The sequence below is a fragment of the Apodemus sylvaticus genome, chromosome 22, assembly GCF_947179515.1.
Source record: "Apodemus sylvaticus chromosome 22, mApoSyl1.1, whole genome shotgun sequence".
Classification (NCBI taxonomy): domain Eukaryota; kingdom Metazoa; phylum Chordata; class Mammalia; order Rodentia; family Muridae; genus Apodemus; species Apodemus sylvaticus.
Window position 1 is genome coordinate 51,500,755 of NC_067493.1, and position 18,096 is coordinate 51,518,850.

Here is an 18,096-nt window from a genome sequence, read left to right on the forward strand (position 1 = left end):
GAGGAAGGGAGGGAGGGAGAGAGAGAGAGAGAGAGAGAGAGAGAGAGAGAGAGAGAGAGAATTCTATGTGGCTCCCTGAAGACAGGATGGAAGCGAGGAGTAGTAGCTGCAGCAAGCTATTCTTTATGTGACAGACAGCTGTCTATCATTTTATCCCAAAGTGGATAACTCTTCGTGCCTACAAATGCTCCTGGGTCTTGTGGAATGGACCAGGGAATGCACACAATAGAAGCCTCAGGGCCTGGAAGTCTCAGCTAGGTTTAGATGCCAAACAACTCCTGGGTCTGAGGAGCCAGCACAAGGACAGAACCCAGGCACCAACATCAGCACCACCATTTAATCATTTAATCCTTTCCAGTGGGCAAATCCCTTTGGGTCCACCCTCCGGGGTATCTATTTCCTATTGGAGTTGCCTCCCGTGAGGCCGGGTCTCCCCACAGTAGGATTGGTCCCGGTTGTAAGATGGGGCCTGCGGTTCAGGCTGCCAGCTTCTACAGAGATGAGCACATCTCCTCCCCCTCTTCCAGGGGTAATGAGCCTTGGCTTCAAGCCTCATTAAACCCCATTATATAATCAGCCCCATCCCGGGTATCTTTATAACCCCAGCAGTTGCCTTTGTGGGAACACGGCTGGCCGTTCAGCTTCATCGCCTTTACTGCCACCTGCTACCACCGCCCCCTGTCACACCAGGATCTGACTCAGCCTCCAGGTACGCACAAGGTCGAGCTCTTGGTCAACTCTTCTCCTTGTTTCCAAGACAAGGGAGAGGAACTGCTTATAGAAGTGATACCCACAGAGGCTGGAGGGACATCCCACATGGGGTATAGCATCTTCCAAGGTATCAACTGAAGGAGAATGATTCCAGCCACCACCGTGATGGCCATGTAGGGAAGTCACAGAGTTATAGCCCCTTGTTGCCCTAAAGGGCTGGGAGGGCCACAAGCAGCTAACATGAAACCCCCCAGAGCTCTTTGGGAGTGCTAGATCATTCCTCAGCTTCAACAGAAGACACTCAGGATGACTGCGTCACAGAAGCTGCCAGGAGCCACCCTCTGCAGATGCCTGCCCCCATCAGGGGTCGCCACCTCCTGGGCCCATCCATGGAGGTGGTGAATATTAACAGCAGAGCCCAGGGGTGGGGGTGGGGTAACACGTGGGATGCAGCATGCTAACGTCTTCCTTGAAACCACCTCATAGTTCTCCAAATCAGAAACAGAAGCAGGAGGGTAAGGAAGGCGGGCCTTGCAGGGTGGTTTGGTCCTTCCCTGCTCTTGTGACCTTATGACCTTCAGCCAGGTCTCCAACCTCAGCCTCATTTCTTCGTCTCTAGAGAGAGGATGATAAAAGTCTCAACATTCTAGAAGGTTCTGACACATGAATGAAACAGGGGGAGAGCCTTTGGGCAGGCCCGGATGCCGTCACCACAGGGAACACCAACGGCTGTCGGAATTATCGCCACTGTCAAGGTTTCAAATCACCCCCATCAGACCATACGCACAAACAACTCTCAGAATTCCCCTCACAGAGCTCTAAGTACCAGTCTTGACTCTACCTTCCCTATGTCCTGGTAGGTGGATCACACTCACTCTAAAATTGAGTTTTAAGGATATTTAGATATAGGCTCATCACAGCAGCTGGGACCAGAGACAATTCTACAAAGAACCACGTGTTCATGGCTTGCTGGGCTAAAAACGGGTATGTGGAGCTGTCTTAGGGTTTTACTGCTGTGAACAGACACCATGACCAAGGCAACCCTTGTAAGGACATCATTTAATTGGGGCTGGCTTACAGGTTCAGAGGGTCAGTCCATTATCATCAAGGCAGGAGCACGGCAGCATCCAGGCAGGCATGGTGCAGGAGGAGCTGAGAGTTCTACATCTTCATCTGAAGGCAGCTAACAGAAGAATGGCTTCCAGGCAGCTAGGATGAGGGTCTTATAGCTCATGACCACTGTGACACACCCACTCCAACAAGGCCACACCCACTCCAAAAAAGCCACACCCACTCCAAAAGAGCCACACCTCCTCCAACAAGGCCATACTACTCTAACAAGGCCACACCCACTCTAGCAGGCCACACCTACCCTAACAAGGCCTCGCCCACTCCATACCTTCTAATCATGTCACTCCCTGAGCACATACAAACCACCACAGGAGGAGTCTCAGTCAGGCATGCCTGAGCAACACAGGAAGGACACAGGCTGTCCCTGATATGTAACATGTCACAGGCCTCGTCAGAGGACAGCGGGGGTAGGGGTGGGGGGATGGGCTTGTTCACACAGCCCCCTGTGCTCTCATTTCCAGGAAAGCTGCGCAACAGAAAGCAAAAGCCAACTTAGGCTTTTCAAAAAATAAGCTTGGGTTCAGAGAGTTTGCCTTCTTCGGGCTAATGGGTGTGTCCCAGCACATTAAGACATGTTAGGTGTAGCATCTTTGGGGATGCCTAGGCAAGATTCCCTGAGACAGGTCTGGGTACGACTCCACTGCTAAGCTGCAGGACTCGGTACGTTTGCTCTATCTGATACCTTTCATCTCCTGGTAAGCTCAGCTCACCGTGGACTTATCAGGGTTTAACCCCTAGTAAGCTGAGGCACGGGAGAATGATATCTTGCATTCTGTCATCTCTGAGCCGACCCATGAGCATGATCAGTCAGCAAACTTTACTCCACCAGATGAAACTCTTGTGCCCTTCTTTGTCCTGCTGGCCATCAACGGAACAGGGTAAGCATTCAGGTAGAGGACTTTCTGTATCCATGTGAGGCTGAGTATCCTGGGGTCCTAAGGCCCCGCCACTCCAGCCGCCTCTGCCCAGCATCTCCAGGGTATGAAGATGGTAGGGTACCCTCCTAGAACTTTCACACCGGGACCAGACAGACAGCGACTGGTGGAAACCTGTGGGTCCCAGGGACATGGCCCAGAGGACTCTCTGGGATGGGTCTGCAGGAGTGAAGCCCTGAAGCAGGGGGTGATGGGGAAACTGAGGACCATGGCAAGCGAGTGGGAACGAGCGCCTAGCAACTGAGTTCTTTCTGATCCCAGTGCATTCTAAGTGAGTCAGGTATTTGTCTCCAGTCTCTTATTGGATAGCTGGGGAAACTGAGACCCAGAGAGAAAGAGAAAATTCCTGCCTGGGACATACAGAATGCAGGCTAACGCGGGGCTGCATTGGAAGGGTGCTCAAGGGCAGACTTACTCCCCCGGAGACCAGGATTGTCTTGTCTCTTCCTAGCAGGTCAGACAACAGCTTCTGTGTACAAACACCAGAATTATCCAAAGGGCAGTCATGCTCTGAAGGACTGCCTTTTAGGTCTTGGTCTGTAGCCCAGGCTAGCCTACAACTAGCTATGTAGCCCGGGCTAGCCTAGAACTTCCTATGTAGCCCAGGCTAGCCTAGAACTAGCTATGTAGCCCAGGCCGGCCTTCAACTCTGGATCCTGCTGCCTTAGGCTCCCAAGTGCTGAGATTACAGACACGCACACCACCATGCTTATCTCTGAACTGCCTCTTAACAGTCTTTGCTGTCCCTGACCCCAGGTGAGCAGACAGGCCTTTCTCCCTCTTTGGTGGATACTAGGGGAAAGGAGAACTTGGGGGCCTGTGGTGGGATGAGAAAAATGACCCAGAAATGACAAAAAAAAATGAGGTTTTTTTGTTTTTGTTTTTTGTTTTTTAATAGACAGATGTCTTCACTCTGGCCAGAAGCATAGATCAGAGCCACAGTCAGCTGTTCAGAAGGGGTCACAGTGACATTCACTCAGAGGACGCAGAGGCCCAAGGGCAGATGGTTGCAGAAGGCCACCATCAGCTTGATGCCAAGGTAAATTCCAGGCCTCTTAGGGCTGCAGGGAAGTGACGTGGGTATGGAGGGACTGTAAGTCAAGATCCATAATTAACCACGAGGCAGGACTGCCAAAGAAACAAGCGTCACAATTAAGTACCTACTGTGTACAGGCCCTGTACAAAGGGACCACCCACACCGTGCGTATGGCAATGAATAAATAATCAGCCCATTTTACAGATAGGAAACTGAAGCTCGACTAGGAACCTCTTAGCCCGTTAGACTAGACTCTTAGCTCAGCTGAGTACTGCAGTACTCGATGCTCAAACCCAGGCTCCCTTCATCATTCTAGGTAGATCTCGAAAGGGATCCAGGGCACAGCCTTGGGACCTTGGCGACACAGGAGGCTAAGGCAGGAGGCAGCAGGGCTGTAGAGTGAGATGCTATCTCCGAAGCAGAGTTCCTGGCTAACGTGGGCAAGGACCTGGGTTCCATGCCTAGGAGGGGGCGGGGGCAGGGCGGTGGGGAGGAGCAGGATTAGATCTCTGCGAGTTCCAGGTCAGCCTGGTCTACACCGTAAGTCCTGGACATCCAGGACTTCGTAGTGAGACCCTGTCTACACACACACACACACACACACACATGCACGCACACATACAGAGTTCTATGGGAGAAGTAGAGAGGGAAATGAGGATGAGTGGGGAAAGAAGGGAGTGAGGAAAGGAGGAACCAGATTCAAAGTCTGGCTCGACCATGAGGTAGCTGTGTGACTTTGAGGGAGTTCTGTAGTGTCCCCATTTACACCATGGATCTGCAATGTACCAGAGGCAGCAACTAGCCTGGTGCTCAGTCAACTCCGCTTACTACCTGCTAGATCAACAGGATGGCCAAAGCAGCCTACAGTGACTCTAAGGAACAGGGGACAGTGCTTGTGAAAGCCAGCATCCCATATCCCCTGACTGCCCCATCCCGGTGCAGAAGAAGCTGGACTCACATCATGGTTCCCCTCTGCCCACCTCGGCACCTGTTTAGCAGATCATACCTCCGGCTAAGACCAGAGCTTTCTGGAAACTCAGCCCTTGGCCACCACGAATCCCTGTCTCTACTTGAGTCCCAAGCACTGTGCTTCTGGCAGCAATTAGTGGGCACGGACTCTAAATCCTAGGCTGCACTTCACCTGGCTTGAACCCCTATGCATGCCAGAGATGCAAAAGTTATACACTATATGTTATATGTTACATGTTAACCGCAGTCAATAAAACATGCACGATGTCACCCCAGATCCCCACATGGACAGAGAAACCCAAAGGCAAGCACTTAAGAGGCTGTAAGGAGCAAAGACAGAAAAGATGGGTGTTGTCTCTGATGTCTCCAGCTTGGCTCTCAGCCGTTATTCCTTCAAGCCAAGGAGCAGATACGGAGGCTGTATGACAGGCCGGTCATCTGCAAGTGTCATTCACGACCCCTTCACAACCAACTAAAGATCCAGGAGCTGTGTAGGTGGGCGGGAGGTGGCAAGCAATGGATGCCCCTTGACCTGCGAGATTCAGAAGCGGATAGAAAGCACAAACGCCGGGCACCTGGTGGGTACACCCAGGGTCTGGTGACCCCAGCCAGTGCCGCCAGGGGGCGCTAGCAAGGACTTACTTGCAGAGAAATTGGCTTCAGTGTGGACGGGCGGGGTGGAGGGCAGGAAGGGCCCATGGCCCACAAAGAAGGACCGCAGGGAGCGCTCGGACAGGAGCGGGGAGCGCTGCTGGGCAGGGATGTTCTCGCAGCTGCCCACGCCACTGTGGATCTTGAGGTTCAAGGGTTTGCTCTTCTTCTTGGTTCTGCAGAGGAAGCAGAATGAGGAGACGGGAAAATGGATCTGTCCGTGTCGTCTACACAGCCGATATCAACGGGGCCCACCTGGCAACCGCGGCACACCGTCAAACACAAGCACAACTTATACTGAGGCCGAGTCTGCTGGAACGTAGCTGGGCATTTCTGAGTCTTCTAGAACGTCCCTGCCAGTCTGCAGTCCTCCCACCACAGGATCACGTGACACTGACCTGAGACTAACGTTAACCATCTTTCAAGTGATATTCTATAGGTGCTATTGTGATGGCTGGTTTTATGCCAACTTGACAGGAGCTATGGTCATTCGGAAAGAAAGAACCTTCATTGAGAAAATGTTCCCACAAGATTGGCCTGTGGGGCAAACCTGTGGTACATTTTCTTGACTGATAACTGATAGGGGAGAGCCCAGCCTTCCATGTGGGCCGGGCCATCCCCAGGCTGGTGGTCCTGGGTTCTATAAGAAAACAGGCTGGGCCAGCCATGGGGAGCAAGTCAGTAAGCAGCGCCCTCCATGGCCTCTGCATCAGCTCCTGCCTCCAGGTCCCTGCCCTACTTGAGTTCCAGCCCTGACTTCCCTCCATGATGAACGTGCTGTTTAAGTGTAAACTACAGTAACCCCTTTCTTTCGTAGGTTGCTTTCAGTTCTGGGGTTTTATCACCAAAAAAAAAAAAAAAAAAAAAAAAAAAAAAAAAAAAAAGTAAGGTGAGTGCCTTAGCAGTTATGGGTGGTTGAATCCTGACATAAAATCCAGGGCTTGAGTCAGGCAGTGGTAGCGCACTCCTTTAATCCCAGCACTCGGGAGGCAGAGGCAGGCAGATTTCTGAGTTCGAGGTCAGCCTGGTCTACAGAGTGAGTTCCAGGACAGCCAGAGCTACACAGAGAAACCCTGTCTCCAAAAAACCAAAAAACCAAAAAACCAACCAACCAAACAAACAAACAAAAATCCAGGGCTTGGCTAGTGTGATGGTATATACTCCAATAATCCCAGCACTCCAGAGGCTGAGGCAGGAGGATGATGACCCAGAAGCCAGCCTAAGCAAAGCTCTCTCCTGAATACTGAATAAGCAACAGAAAAGAGAAAAACAGGTCTTCAGGATGATTTTTTATTCTCTCTCTTTTTTTTTCCTGGCCCCCTTCCTTGTAAACAGATCACTGGGAGGTAAAGTTATTCAATTTCCAGTGAGATTCCTCACACTGAGACAGAGATGAGACAGAGGCACTAAAGACAGCGGACTCCGGCCCCGTGCTGGGTGAGCTTTCGTTGGAGCTAAGCGAGGGCATCTCACACAACACCGGTGTCTAGAAACCCGCCCTTTACCAATCAGGAGGCTGGGAATATTAAGAGCGTCAGTGGCCACAGGAGCTGTCACCGAGACTCGGAGTTAAGCGTAAGCTGCACCCCCAGAGTAAAAAAATCAAGAACTTTAGGGGTCCCCTCGTGTAACCATTGAAGTCACCTTAGGCAGGGCATCCGCCCCCGTCCTCTGTGCGAGGTGGACACTGGAACAAATAAGATGAGGGAGAGCCTAGCAGAAGCACCCCAATCTTACAGTGCCACCACCCTGAGGCCAGTCACCCCAGGAGCTGCACTTCCTGTTAGTTTGATGCCTTCCCTGCTCAATGAACTCCTACACATACTCCACGGTCTGGTTGAAAAGTGGCCATATCTGTAACATCTCCTAACCCTCTGAGACAACCTCACTCTCTCCATCCTAACCCCCAGGTCCCAACTGTGGCTCCGATAGCCATCCCTCCCTATACCCCGGCCCAGACCCTCCTCACCCTTGACCCTTCTGTCTCCACAGGCCGGGAGTTCTCCCTTCTGCTCACCCTCTCTGATCTCTGTCTTGATAACTCAGTTCTGGTGTGTCTCCTTCCACATCCCCACCCCCTCCAGCCTGAGCTACCAGTTTCTTCTTTTTCTTCTTGTTTCAGATCTGCTTGGTCATATTTTCCAATTTCCCCCACACTTGTAATCTCCCTGGCAGAACTCGGGCCTTGAGGGCGGTGACCCTGGATTTTTCATGGTTCCATCCTTGGCAACTGGCTTGGTGCCTGGCACACAATAGATGTTCCTTATGTGAGCTGCCCGGCACACAGTAGGTGCTGCTTATGTGAGCTGCCTGGCACACAGTAGGTGCTGCTTATGTGAGCTGCCTGGCACACAGTAGGTGCTGCTTAAGTGAGTATTCTGAACAAGGCCTTAGCCCAGCGATATCACACTACATTTTGGATTCTCTGCTTCCCACTCCTAACCTCTGGCTCCCCGAGGCAGAAACCATACAGATGGCATGACAGCATCTCTCAGCCCCTGGCTTGGCACTCATGGCACAAAACACACCTCATAACATTGGTTGAGAAGTGTCTTTCTTTCCCAAGGAGCTGGTCTCTCAATGCCTTCCATCTACCACCCCACACCAGCCAGCATGGATCTCAGTGCCCTCTGGTGGCTGCTGAAAAGCCTACTTTTCAGTGCCAATCCTGGAGGGCCCTAGGCCACATGAAAAAGCCGTGCTCTCTGCAGGAGGCTAAGTGTGTCTGCCTGCCCAGCCACCCCTCACAGTGCCCCTGTATCAGCAGCCAGTCCTACTTACTGTCCCTTCAGGGGCCTGCTGTGAGGCTCAGATAGGCACTCCCCCTTACAGAAGCTGTATTAACACTCCCCGCTCAACTGTCCAGCAGTGGGGATTTAAGAAGGCATATGCACCAAGGCCAGGTCACAGCTCCTGGGGACAGAAAGATGGGACTTGAATCATCAGGAATGAAATGCCCTTGCTGTGCTTTAGTTTCCCACCTAGACAATGGAGAGAGAACCCCAGCCCCTTCTTAGAAGGCCGCGTGTGACCATGAGGATCTATGAGGTAGCATGCTTGGCCCAGACAATCCTGTGTGCTGTTTCCTGCCATGGGCATGGCTGTACTCTGGCTGTGTCCAATGGCCACGGAGCCATGCAGAAAGCCAAGAAAGAAGCTGAGCATTGAAACCAGGCTGGAGTTTACCTGAAATGCCCAGAACACTCTTCCCCATCCATCAGCCTTACAAGGGAAGAGGAGACAGACAAACCTCTGATCATAATGCTGTGGGTTTCCCTCCATCCTCAAACACAGGAAGCCAAGGCACTGAAGTCCTGCCAACCCAAGTGAGACTGGTGTCCTTGTCTTGTTCCAACAAGCAGCACAGAGATGCCAGAAGTAGTGTGGTTACCAATCCACAGTCACAAGAGCAGGATGTGTGCATATGACTGTCAGATAGGCAGATGGAAGAAAGGAGGAAAGGAAGGAGAGGGGAGGGGAAGAAGAAGAAAGGGAGATGCATGAATGAGAAGAAGGTGGAGGGGGAGAGAGGGTGGGATGAAAGAGAAAAATGAGAGGGAAGGTGAGGAGAGATGGGAAAAAAGAGATGAGATAAAGGAATAATAGAAAGGGGAGAAAGACGCATGGGTGGGTACAGACAGATGAGTAGGTAGAGGGCAGGTAGATGTGTGGATGGGTAGGTAGTGGGTGGGTAGATGGATGGATGTATGAGTGGATGGATTGATGGATGGATGGATGGATGGATAGATGGATAGATGGATGAGTAAATGGATTGATTGATTGATGGATGGATGGATGGATAGATAGATGAGTAGATAGATTGATGAATGGATAGATGTATGGATGATGGATGGATGATGGATGAATGGATGGATGAGTAGATGGATGGATTGATGGATGGATGGATGAGTGGTGGATGATGTGTGAATGGATGGATGAATGAATGGATGAGAGGATAAATGGATGGATGTGTAGATGGATGAATGGAGGGAGGGATGGAGGGATGAATGGATGGTGAGAGGATAAATGGATGGATGGGTGGATGGAGTAGATTGATGGGTGGGTGGGTAGGTGGATGGATGGATGGATGGATGGATGGATGGATGGATGGGTAGGTGGGTGGATGGATGGATATGAGGGTGAGTGGATGAGTGGATGGATGGATGAATGGATGGATGGGTGGATGGGTAGATGGAGGGAATGGAGGGATAGATGGATGGATGGATGGATGGATGGATGGATGGATGGATGGATGGATGGATGGATGGGTGGGTGGATGGATGGATATGAGGGTGGGTGGATGAGTGGATGGATGGATGAATGGATGGATGGGTGGATGGGTAGATGGAGGGAATGGAGGGATAGATGGATGGATGGATGGATGGATGGATGGATGGATGGATGGATGGGTGGGTGGATGGGTGGGTGGATGGGTGGGTGGATGGGTGGGTGGGTAGGTAGGTGATTGGATAGATGGATGGATGAATGAATATGAGGGTGGGTGGATGAGTGGATGGATGAATGAATGGATAGATAGGTGGATGGGTAGATGGAGGGATGGGATGAAAGAGGGAGAAGATTACAGGATATAAAGATGGATATGAAGAAGGAAAGAATATAGTATAGGAGACAAGAAGATGGGAGACTGACAGAGCAGTGGGGAAGACATCCTGAGTCATATCCCTACCCAGGCAGTCACGTGGTCCAAATGTGAAGTTACCTTTGAACTTTGGCACCTGCCCCCTTTCCAGGAGGGTGCTCAGAGAAGACAGACTGTGACAGCAGAGATAATTGGACCACGTGATGCATGAAAAAAGAGAACAGCCTGGCCATGATCTTCCCAGGCCTCACCACCAACAGCCAACTCTGGTAAAAGTGGTGAGACAAAGTGAGTTCCCGGCCCCGGAGTGGTCTCACCCCACAGGCCCTCCGCCCCAGGCACACCCGGCACTTTCTGCAGCAGACAGAAAGCCAGTGCTCCCTGATGCAGTGGCTGAAGGTGTTTCTAGGGCCAGCCTAACCTGAGGCTTCATAGTCAAAAAGTTTTCATTTCTACCAGAAAGTTATGGCTTAGAAAAGGAGGTTTTCAGGCAATAGTTTGAAAAAGTAGGTTAGAAGCAAATAAGGGGCTTGGAAGAGACACTTTCCCTCCAGAAGAAGTATAAAGACCCACCAAGCACCAAGGAGATGCTGACAAGAGTTAGTGTGTGGGGGGGAAGGGGGACATGAATTGAATGATAACAAACTACAACCTCAGTCTCCCTGGGATGGCCAGGCTCAAACACAAGAGCACTATCCCAAGTTGATGAGGATGAGGAGACCGGGAAGCCACAGGCATCACTGGTGAGATTGTGAAGGGTGTGGCCACTATAGAAAACACTGCCCATGATTTGACCATACAGAACAGGAGTTCTGTGCAACCCAACAGTTCTATCACATAGATATGAGCCCCCAAAATGGAAATAAGTCTTCAGACAAGAAGTATCTATATACACTGACAGTAAATGACAACCACCAAAGGGCAGAAAAAACCCAAATGCGCATCACTGGGCAACGGAAGACAAATGAAATCTGTCTGAGCAATCAAACGCACTTCAGTCTTGTGATGTTCCGACTCACTGCTTTAACACGAGGGGACCTTGGAGCTGCCCCGCCTCAGGAAGAAGGCTAGATGCAAAAGAACCACACATTCCGGTTTATATAAATAATCAGAATGGGCAAGTCCTCAGAGATGGACAGCAGGCTGGCAGCTGCCAGGGCTGAAGGACAGGAAGGGGAGTGGGGCCAAATGCACACGGATGTGCTATTCTGCTGTTTGCTTTGGGGGTCACAAAGGGCCCCAGAAGTGGGCAGAGATAGCAACTGCTGAGCGTCATGAGTGTTCTAAGCCACTCTGGAGCATGGCCTTCAAAAGGTTGAAATGGCCAGCACGGCCTTGCAGTAATTTAGCGAATTAGAGAAACCATTCTAATACTGTCTGTACTGTGTATTTACCCCTTGCCTAGCTGTGTGACCTTTATCAAGTGGCTTAACCTCTCTGAGTCCCCAGATCTTTGCTTGTATAAATAACTTCTACCAGGGTTGTTCTAAGGGGCCAATGAACTGGATGGGAATACTCCAGTTGGCTGCTGTGTCCGTCAGGGACCTACTGATGTTCCTCTTGCCTCTGCCCTTTGTCAGGACGAGCTTTTGCTTCTGGATAGGGGGTGAAGTACTTTGTGGGGAGCCAGGTCAGCCCTCAGAACTGAGCAAAGATAGACATGCATCCAGGAAGAAGACTTTTGCCCTGGACCCCTAACTCAGGACACACACAAAGGTCTGTGGGCCATGGTGACAGGGCAAAGAGCGGCTGTCCCTGTGTGAAGAGGGTAGGAACTGTCCTCAAATGAGACCCTGGAGGTATAACCCTTTCACTCAGAGTCTCCCCCAAGGCTTGGAACAAATTATCCCACCAAAAATGATGTGATCCTTGCCCTGCCCCACCCCCCAGAATCTCAGAATGTAAGAATAATGGGATCCTGGGTCTCGAGGATCCTGGGTCTTACAGGAGCTGGAAATGTAGCTCAGTAGGCAGAGCGCTGGGCTGGGTGTGAGCAACACAAATGTCCCATAACCCCAGAACTCAGGAAGTGGAGACAAGGGCAAAGATGGAGTTCAAGGTCATTTTGGCCACACAGCGAGTTCAGGGCCAGCTTGGAATATATGAAGACCCTGTTAAGGGAGGAAAGGAAGAGAAGAAGGAAGAGAGGGGGAAGGGAGGGAAGGAGGGAGGGGGAGAGAGTGATGAAACAAAACAAAAAAACCCCAAACCTGAGCAGATAAGGTTAGATGAAGTCATAGGGGTGGGGCCCTAACCCAGTAGGGTTAGTGTCCTTCTACAATGAAAGACACTAGGAAGGCACAGAGAAAGGGCCCCGTGGGAACACAGAGCAGCAGCCATCTGCAAACTAAGGAGAGAGAGCTCAGGAGAAAGCAACCTGCTGAGCCCCTGAGCCTGGCTTCTCACCCTCAGAACCAAGGAAGAGGCCAGGCTGTTAGTTGCCAGGTCTACCGTCCTGTGTGCATCTCAGGGGGCTCCTTGGCACCTGCTATCATTCATGGCCTGAATGCCCCTGCCTCAGCCCACTCCTCAAACATCACTTGCAGTTGTTCATTCATTTCTGCATTTGCTCTTGAGTTCTGTAGTGAGAAAATAGATCCATGGTTCTACCTATCTTACGGTGTGTGTGTGTGTGTGTCTGTCTGTCTGTCTGTCTCTGTGTTTGTGTTTGTGTGTCTGTATCTCTGTGTGTGTCTGTGACTGTATGTGTCTGCCTATGTCTCTGTGTTTGTGTGTCTGTATCTCTGTGTGTGTCTATGACTGTATGTGTCTGCCTATGTGTGTCTGTGTGTGTGTCTATGTCTGTGTGTGTCTGTGTGTGGATATTAACAAGGTCCTATGTGTGTGAGCACACATGGGCAAGCCAGAGGAGAGCTTGCAGGAATCTGTTCTCTCCTCCTACCCTGTAGGTCCTGGAGAAAGATATCTGAGATGCTCACACTTGGTGGCACCTTTACCTGTTGGTCCATCTCCCTGGGCCTTTCCATCACTGTCTCATCCACTGTGGTTTCCAAGGTCTAGAAGCATGCTGGGAAGAAAAGCCCTCTGAAATTGTTTGTTTTTTTGTTTGTTGTTTTTAGAGACAGCATCTCTCTGTGTAGCCCTGGCTGTCCTGGAGCTGAATCTGTAGCCCAGGCTTGCCTCGAACTCCAGAGATCCTCCTGCCTCTATCTCCCAAGTGCTGAGGTTAAAGGCATGTACCACTGAGGGGACTTCATGCTCAGAGCTCAAATACTGAGCATTAGGACTCTAGGACTCTCTGGGTGTGATTCCCATGGTTCCCTCTTTTCCATAACCTTGACTGTTCAGAGCCTCAGGCTAGGGAATAGCCTGTGGTTTAATTGGCAGGTCTAACGGGAGGCAGGGTTGGTTCTTCATGAAAAAGTGGAGCCGCAGGGTTTAAAGCGCAGGTGGTCTGAGGCAGACAACCCTCATGGAGAGAATGTGAGAAGTTCAAACAGAGGAAGGAAGTGGGAGCTTGCTCTCCTACTTTCCCTTGCTCTTCCCTTCCCTTCCCCCTCCCTATTCTCTTCACCAACCCCACCCACTGCTCATGGCTGGCCTCTTCTCCTCCTCCCCTCTCCTCCTCCTCCTCCTCCTCCTCCTCCTCCTCCTCCTCCTCCTCCTCCTCCTCTTCCCTCCTCCCTCCTCCTCTTCTTCTTCGTCCTCTCTCTCTCCCCCCACCTCTCTCTCTCTCTGCTTCTACTACCCTCTTAACCCCCTCCCCATGCCCTTAATAAGCTCTATTCTATACTATAAAAAGAAAAATATGCTGAGGCAGGGGAATTCCAGGCCAGCCTGAGCTACATATTGCATCTTGTCTCAGAAGAGTCCTAATAGCAATAACAGCAATGAGGGCCACACTGTTTGTTCTTCCAAGCTCCTCCCGCCCCACTGCCCAGGCACAAGGAGCTGAGACAATCCTTCCAGAGAATGGAGCCATTTATTTGCCTAAATCTATATTGCTCCTCAAAGCTGCTAAAACATCAACTAACCTCAAATTTTAAGACAAAATGGAAAGTCTTGTTCACTGGTTACATCAGGCACCATTTAAAGAGCTCCAGAACCATGGGTGGGTTGACCAGATGGCTCAGCAGATAAAGGCACCTACTACCACCAAGCCTGATAGCCTGAGTTCCATGCTATGGACACACACACATGCTATGGACACATGGTGGACACACACACACATGTGCACTCATGCTCCCTCCCCCACATAACACACATACCACATACACCACACACATACACATACACATACCATACACACACACATACCACACATACACCACAAACACATACATATACCACATACACATACCACACACATACATACACCACACACACCACACATACACATACCACACACACATATACCATATACATACATACACCACACACACCACACATACCACACACACCACACATACACATACACACACACACACACACACACACACACGTGCACTCATGCTCTCCCCCACACACATAACACACATACCACATACACCACACACATACACATATCACACACACACACATACCACACATACACCACAAACACATACATATACCACATACACATACCACACACATACATACACCACACACACCACACATACACATACCACACACACATATACCACATACATACATACACCACACACACCACACATACACATACCACACACACACACACACACACTACAAATACATAGCACACACACACACGTGCATTCATGCTCTCCCCCCACACATAACACACATACCACATATACCACACACATACACATACCACACACACACACATACCACACATACACCACAAACACATACATATACTATACACACATACCACACACATACCTACACCACACACACACACACACACCCTGGGGCACATGGATGTGCACATGTGCATGCAGCAATAGCACACACTAATATAATTCAGGCTTTTTTAAAAGTCGCATGTGGTTAACAGCCACTGCTATAGAAGGTGGAAGACTTGGTTGCTCCTTCCCACTCCATCTCCCACAATGGAGGAGTGAACCCCCACAATGATTCACTGCTCGATGAATAGCTCCGTTTCCCCTCCATCTCCTGCCCTCCTTCCTCTCTCCTCTCTCCTCTCCCCCACCCCTAGCCCCTTCTCTCCTCTTTCTCTTGACAGATTTCTATCTTTATGTTGTAGTAAAATTAACTTTGTCTAGCCAGAGACTGGAAGCATCTTCACCGTGCCTTAGAGTGGAGTGGTCAATTAAATTCCCACCGTTCCACCATTCCCTCAGATGGAGGAGCTGCAGGCTGGAAAGAGTCAGGGTGGAGGGCACACCAACTTTTATTACAGAGCGGAAGGATGGAGAGGTAAACACAGTGTGAGTGTGGTACAGCCCGTGTCACTGAGCCTTTAAAAGATGTGTATTCATTCCCAAGTAACCCAGCAAACGGGTCTGGGGCTGCTAGATCCAGAAGCATGGCGGAAACCTGGGAGAGGACGGATGTGGCATTCTGTAGAGCCCTGAATGTCAGACAGGAGTGAGGCTAGGAAGGTCTGGGGTCAGGAGGGAGCCAGGGGTGCTGTCAGGAGTGCATGGCAAAGAAGTACAGCCAGGGAAGCGAACTTAGAAAGCCGGTGGGGGCAGTGGGCCAGACTGCTGCAGATCTGCTCTGCTGTTTTTGGAAGACAGGTTGAATTCTATTCCAATGGCCCCAGGAGACTGGAGGGGGATGCCATCAGACTATGTCTTTAAAGGGCCTCTCTGCTTGAAGTATAGAGTCTGAGGGGGCAAGAATGGAATGGGGTGGGAGAGAAGGCTCAGTGGGGAAAGGTGCTTCCTGTGCAAGCCCTATGGCCTGAATTTTATCCCTGGAACCAGTTCTCAAATGTTGTCTCTCTGACCTCTAGACATACACTGTAGCATGTGCATGACCCCATATACACACACATACACACACACACACACACGCATACATATACATATATACTTACACATACACACACTCACACGCATATATATACACTTACACACATACACACACTCACACATGCACATACATACATGCACACACACACATACACAAACACACACATACATATACATACACACTTATACACATACACACATACACACTCACACACATACACACATACACACACATACATACACACACACTTACACACATACATATACATACACACATGCACACACACATGCATATACATACACACTTACACACACTCACATACATATACATACACACTTATACACATACACACATACACACTCACACATACACACACATACATACACACACATACATATACATACACACATACACACACTCACACATGCATATACATACACACTTACACACATACACACTCTCATATACATGCACAGTCACACATACATGCACACTCACACATACACTCACACATACACACACATACACACACTCACACACATACATATACATACACACTTACACACATACACACACACTCACACATACACACACCACACACAAACACACAAATGTAGTCAAGCACCCACAACACTTTCAATCTTAATTTTTTTAATTAAAGAGGAACTGGGGTGAGTGTGGCCCAGCTGTAGAGCATTTGCCTAGAATCCCCCAGTAAGGGCTTGGGGTATAGCTCAGTGGCAGAACATTCGCCAGGCATGCACAATGCCTGAGTTCCATCTTCTTCACCAGAAAACGTGTTATTAGGGAAGACTGTCAGGGGGACACCCAGGCAAGAGAATAACGGCTTAGGCCAGGGTGGGGCAGTTGGGGTGGAGGGTAGCCCGTGGAGAAACAGATCTCTAGAACAGGCTGGCTGATTTAACAGGAGAAAGGAATACAGGGAGACCCAGTTGCCTCCTCAGCTGCTGTGCCGTATAGATAAGCAAGGTGCACACACAAGAACACGGTGTTCCTCACCTTATAGAACGGGTCCATCTCAATCAACCCACTGTCCAGTGAAACTATCATGGGCTAAAAAATGCACTGGATACACCCACCCCGACCAAGCTTCAAAGCTCAGCTACCCAGGCCAGCACAGAAATGCAGCCATTCCCCTTGAAGAACGTGTGACACAGACAGGAACCACGGCTCACTGCCACTGCCCATCGTAGAGCGATCACACTGAATCCCGCCAGCCCGCGGATGGCTGAGAAGCCAGCTCACAAGCTCAGCTCCTGCTGAAGGCAAATTGCTTTCACGCCATTGTAAACCAGGAAAATCTTGAGCAGAGCCATGCCGAGGCAGGGACATCTGTATCTACATTTTCTAGAAGGATCCGCACGAGGAGGCAGTTGGCAGGCCGTGAGGGGGTGCGGATTTCGGAGACAGACATCTTGTTACTTTTAGACTCTTCCCCACTGTTTCAATTTAGTAACTGGAGTACTGTTTCTAAATAATAAGGCATAGTGTAAGTACCATATGCAATGCTTTCTCTCTATTTTATTCCAAGACAGAAAGCAATCCCAACAAGAAGTTAACCAGCTGTTAAATTCAAGAAACATCCCATCTCGGGTTCTGATCTGGGCATCTGACTAGAGGCTGGTCTCAGATACAGACAATGCTGCCTGAACTTTCCCCTACAGAACAACCCACGAGTTCACACCCCACGGTGGATACCCCTACACAGCACCCACCCAACTCCACCCTCATCCCTCCCACTACCCTCAGAGTACGTGCAGAGCCCGGTGAGGGCCTGGGCCTTCCAGGCAGTGGGCCCTGGTGTCCAGGCTTCCCGATGTTCCTGCAGCCCCATGATTAGTGACTAATCTTATTTTTTGTTGTTCCCTACCGCATAAATCAGTTACAGAGCAAATATTTACACAGCCTGTCATTTCCGATTGAACCGAGACTCGTGACAACCTTCGTTATTAGAAAGGATGGCTGATTTGGGGCAGATTTCGCTGGGCATCTGGCTAGATGCTTTCTTCTAAGTTCCTCCTTCCTCCCTCTGCCTGAAGAAAAAAAGAGACAATTTCCAAGATAAATTGGTTCAGAGGTCTCTGCTCACTGTCTCCCTGGGGCTGGGGAGACAAGGC

The 18,096-nt window shown here is 50.2% G+C and overlaps 1 protein-coding gene across 1 annotated transcript in view; it reads right to left on the reverse strand.

Moving 5' to 3' along the window:
- LOC127672516 (kinase suppressor of Ras 2-like) overlaps positions 1 to 17,813 on the reverse strand; it is a 157,587-nt gene extending 139,774 nt beyond the window's left edge. The window contains exons 1-2 of the mRNA XM_052167647.1: positions 17,695 to 17,813; positions 5,425 to 5,609 (exon numbers count right to left, since the gene is read on the reverse strand). Coding sequence (XP_052023607.1) covers positions 5,425 to 5,609; positions 17,695 to 17,813 — 304 coding nt within the window. The remainder of the gene's footprint in view (positions 1 to 5,424; positions 5,610 to 17,694) is intronic.
- Positions 17,814 to 18,096: the final 283 nt, after the last annotated feature.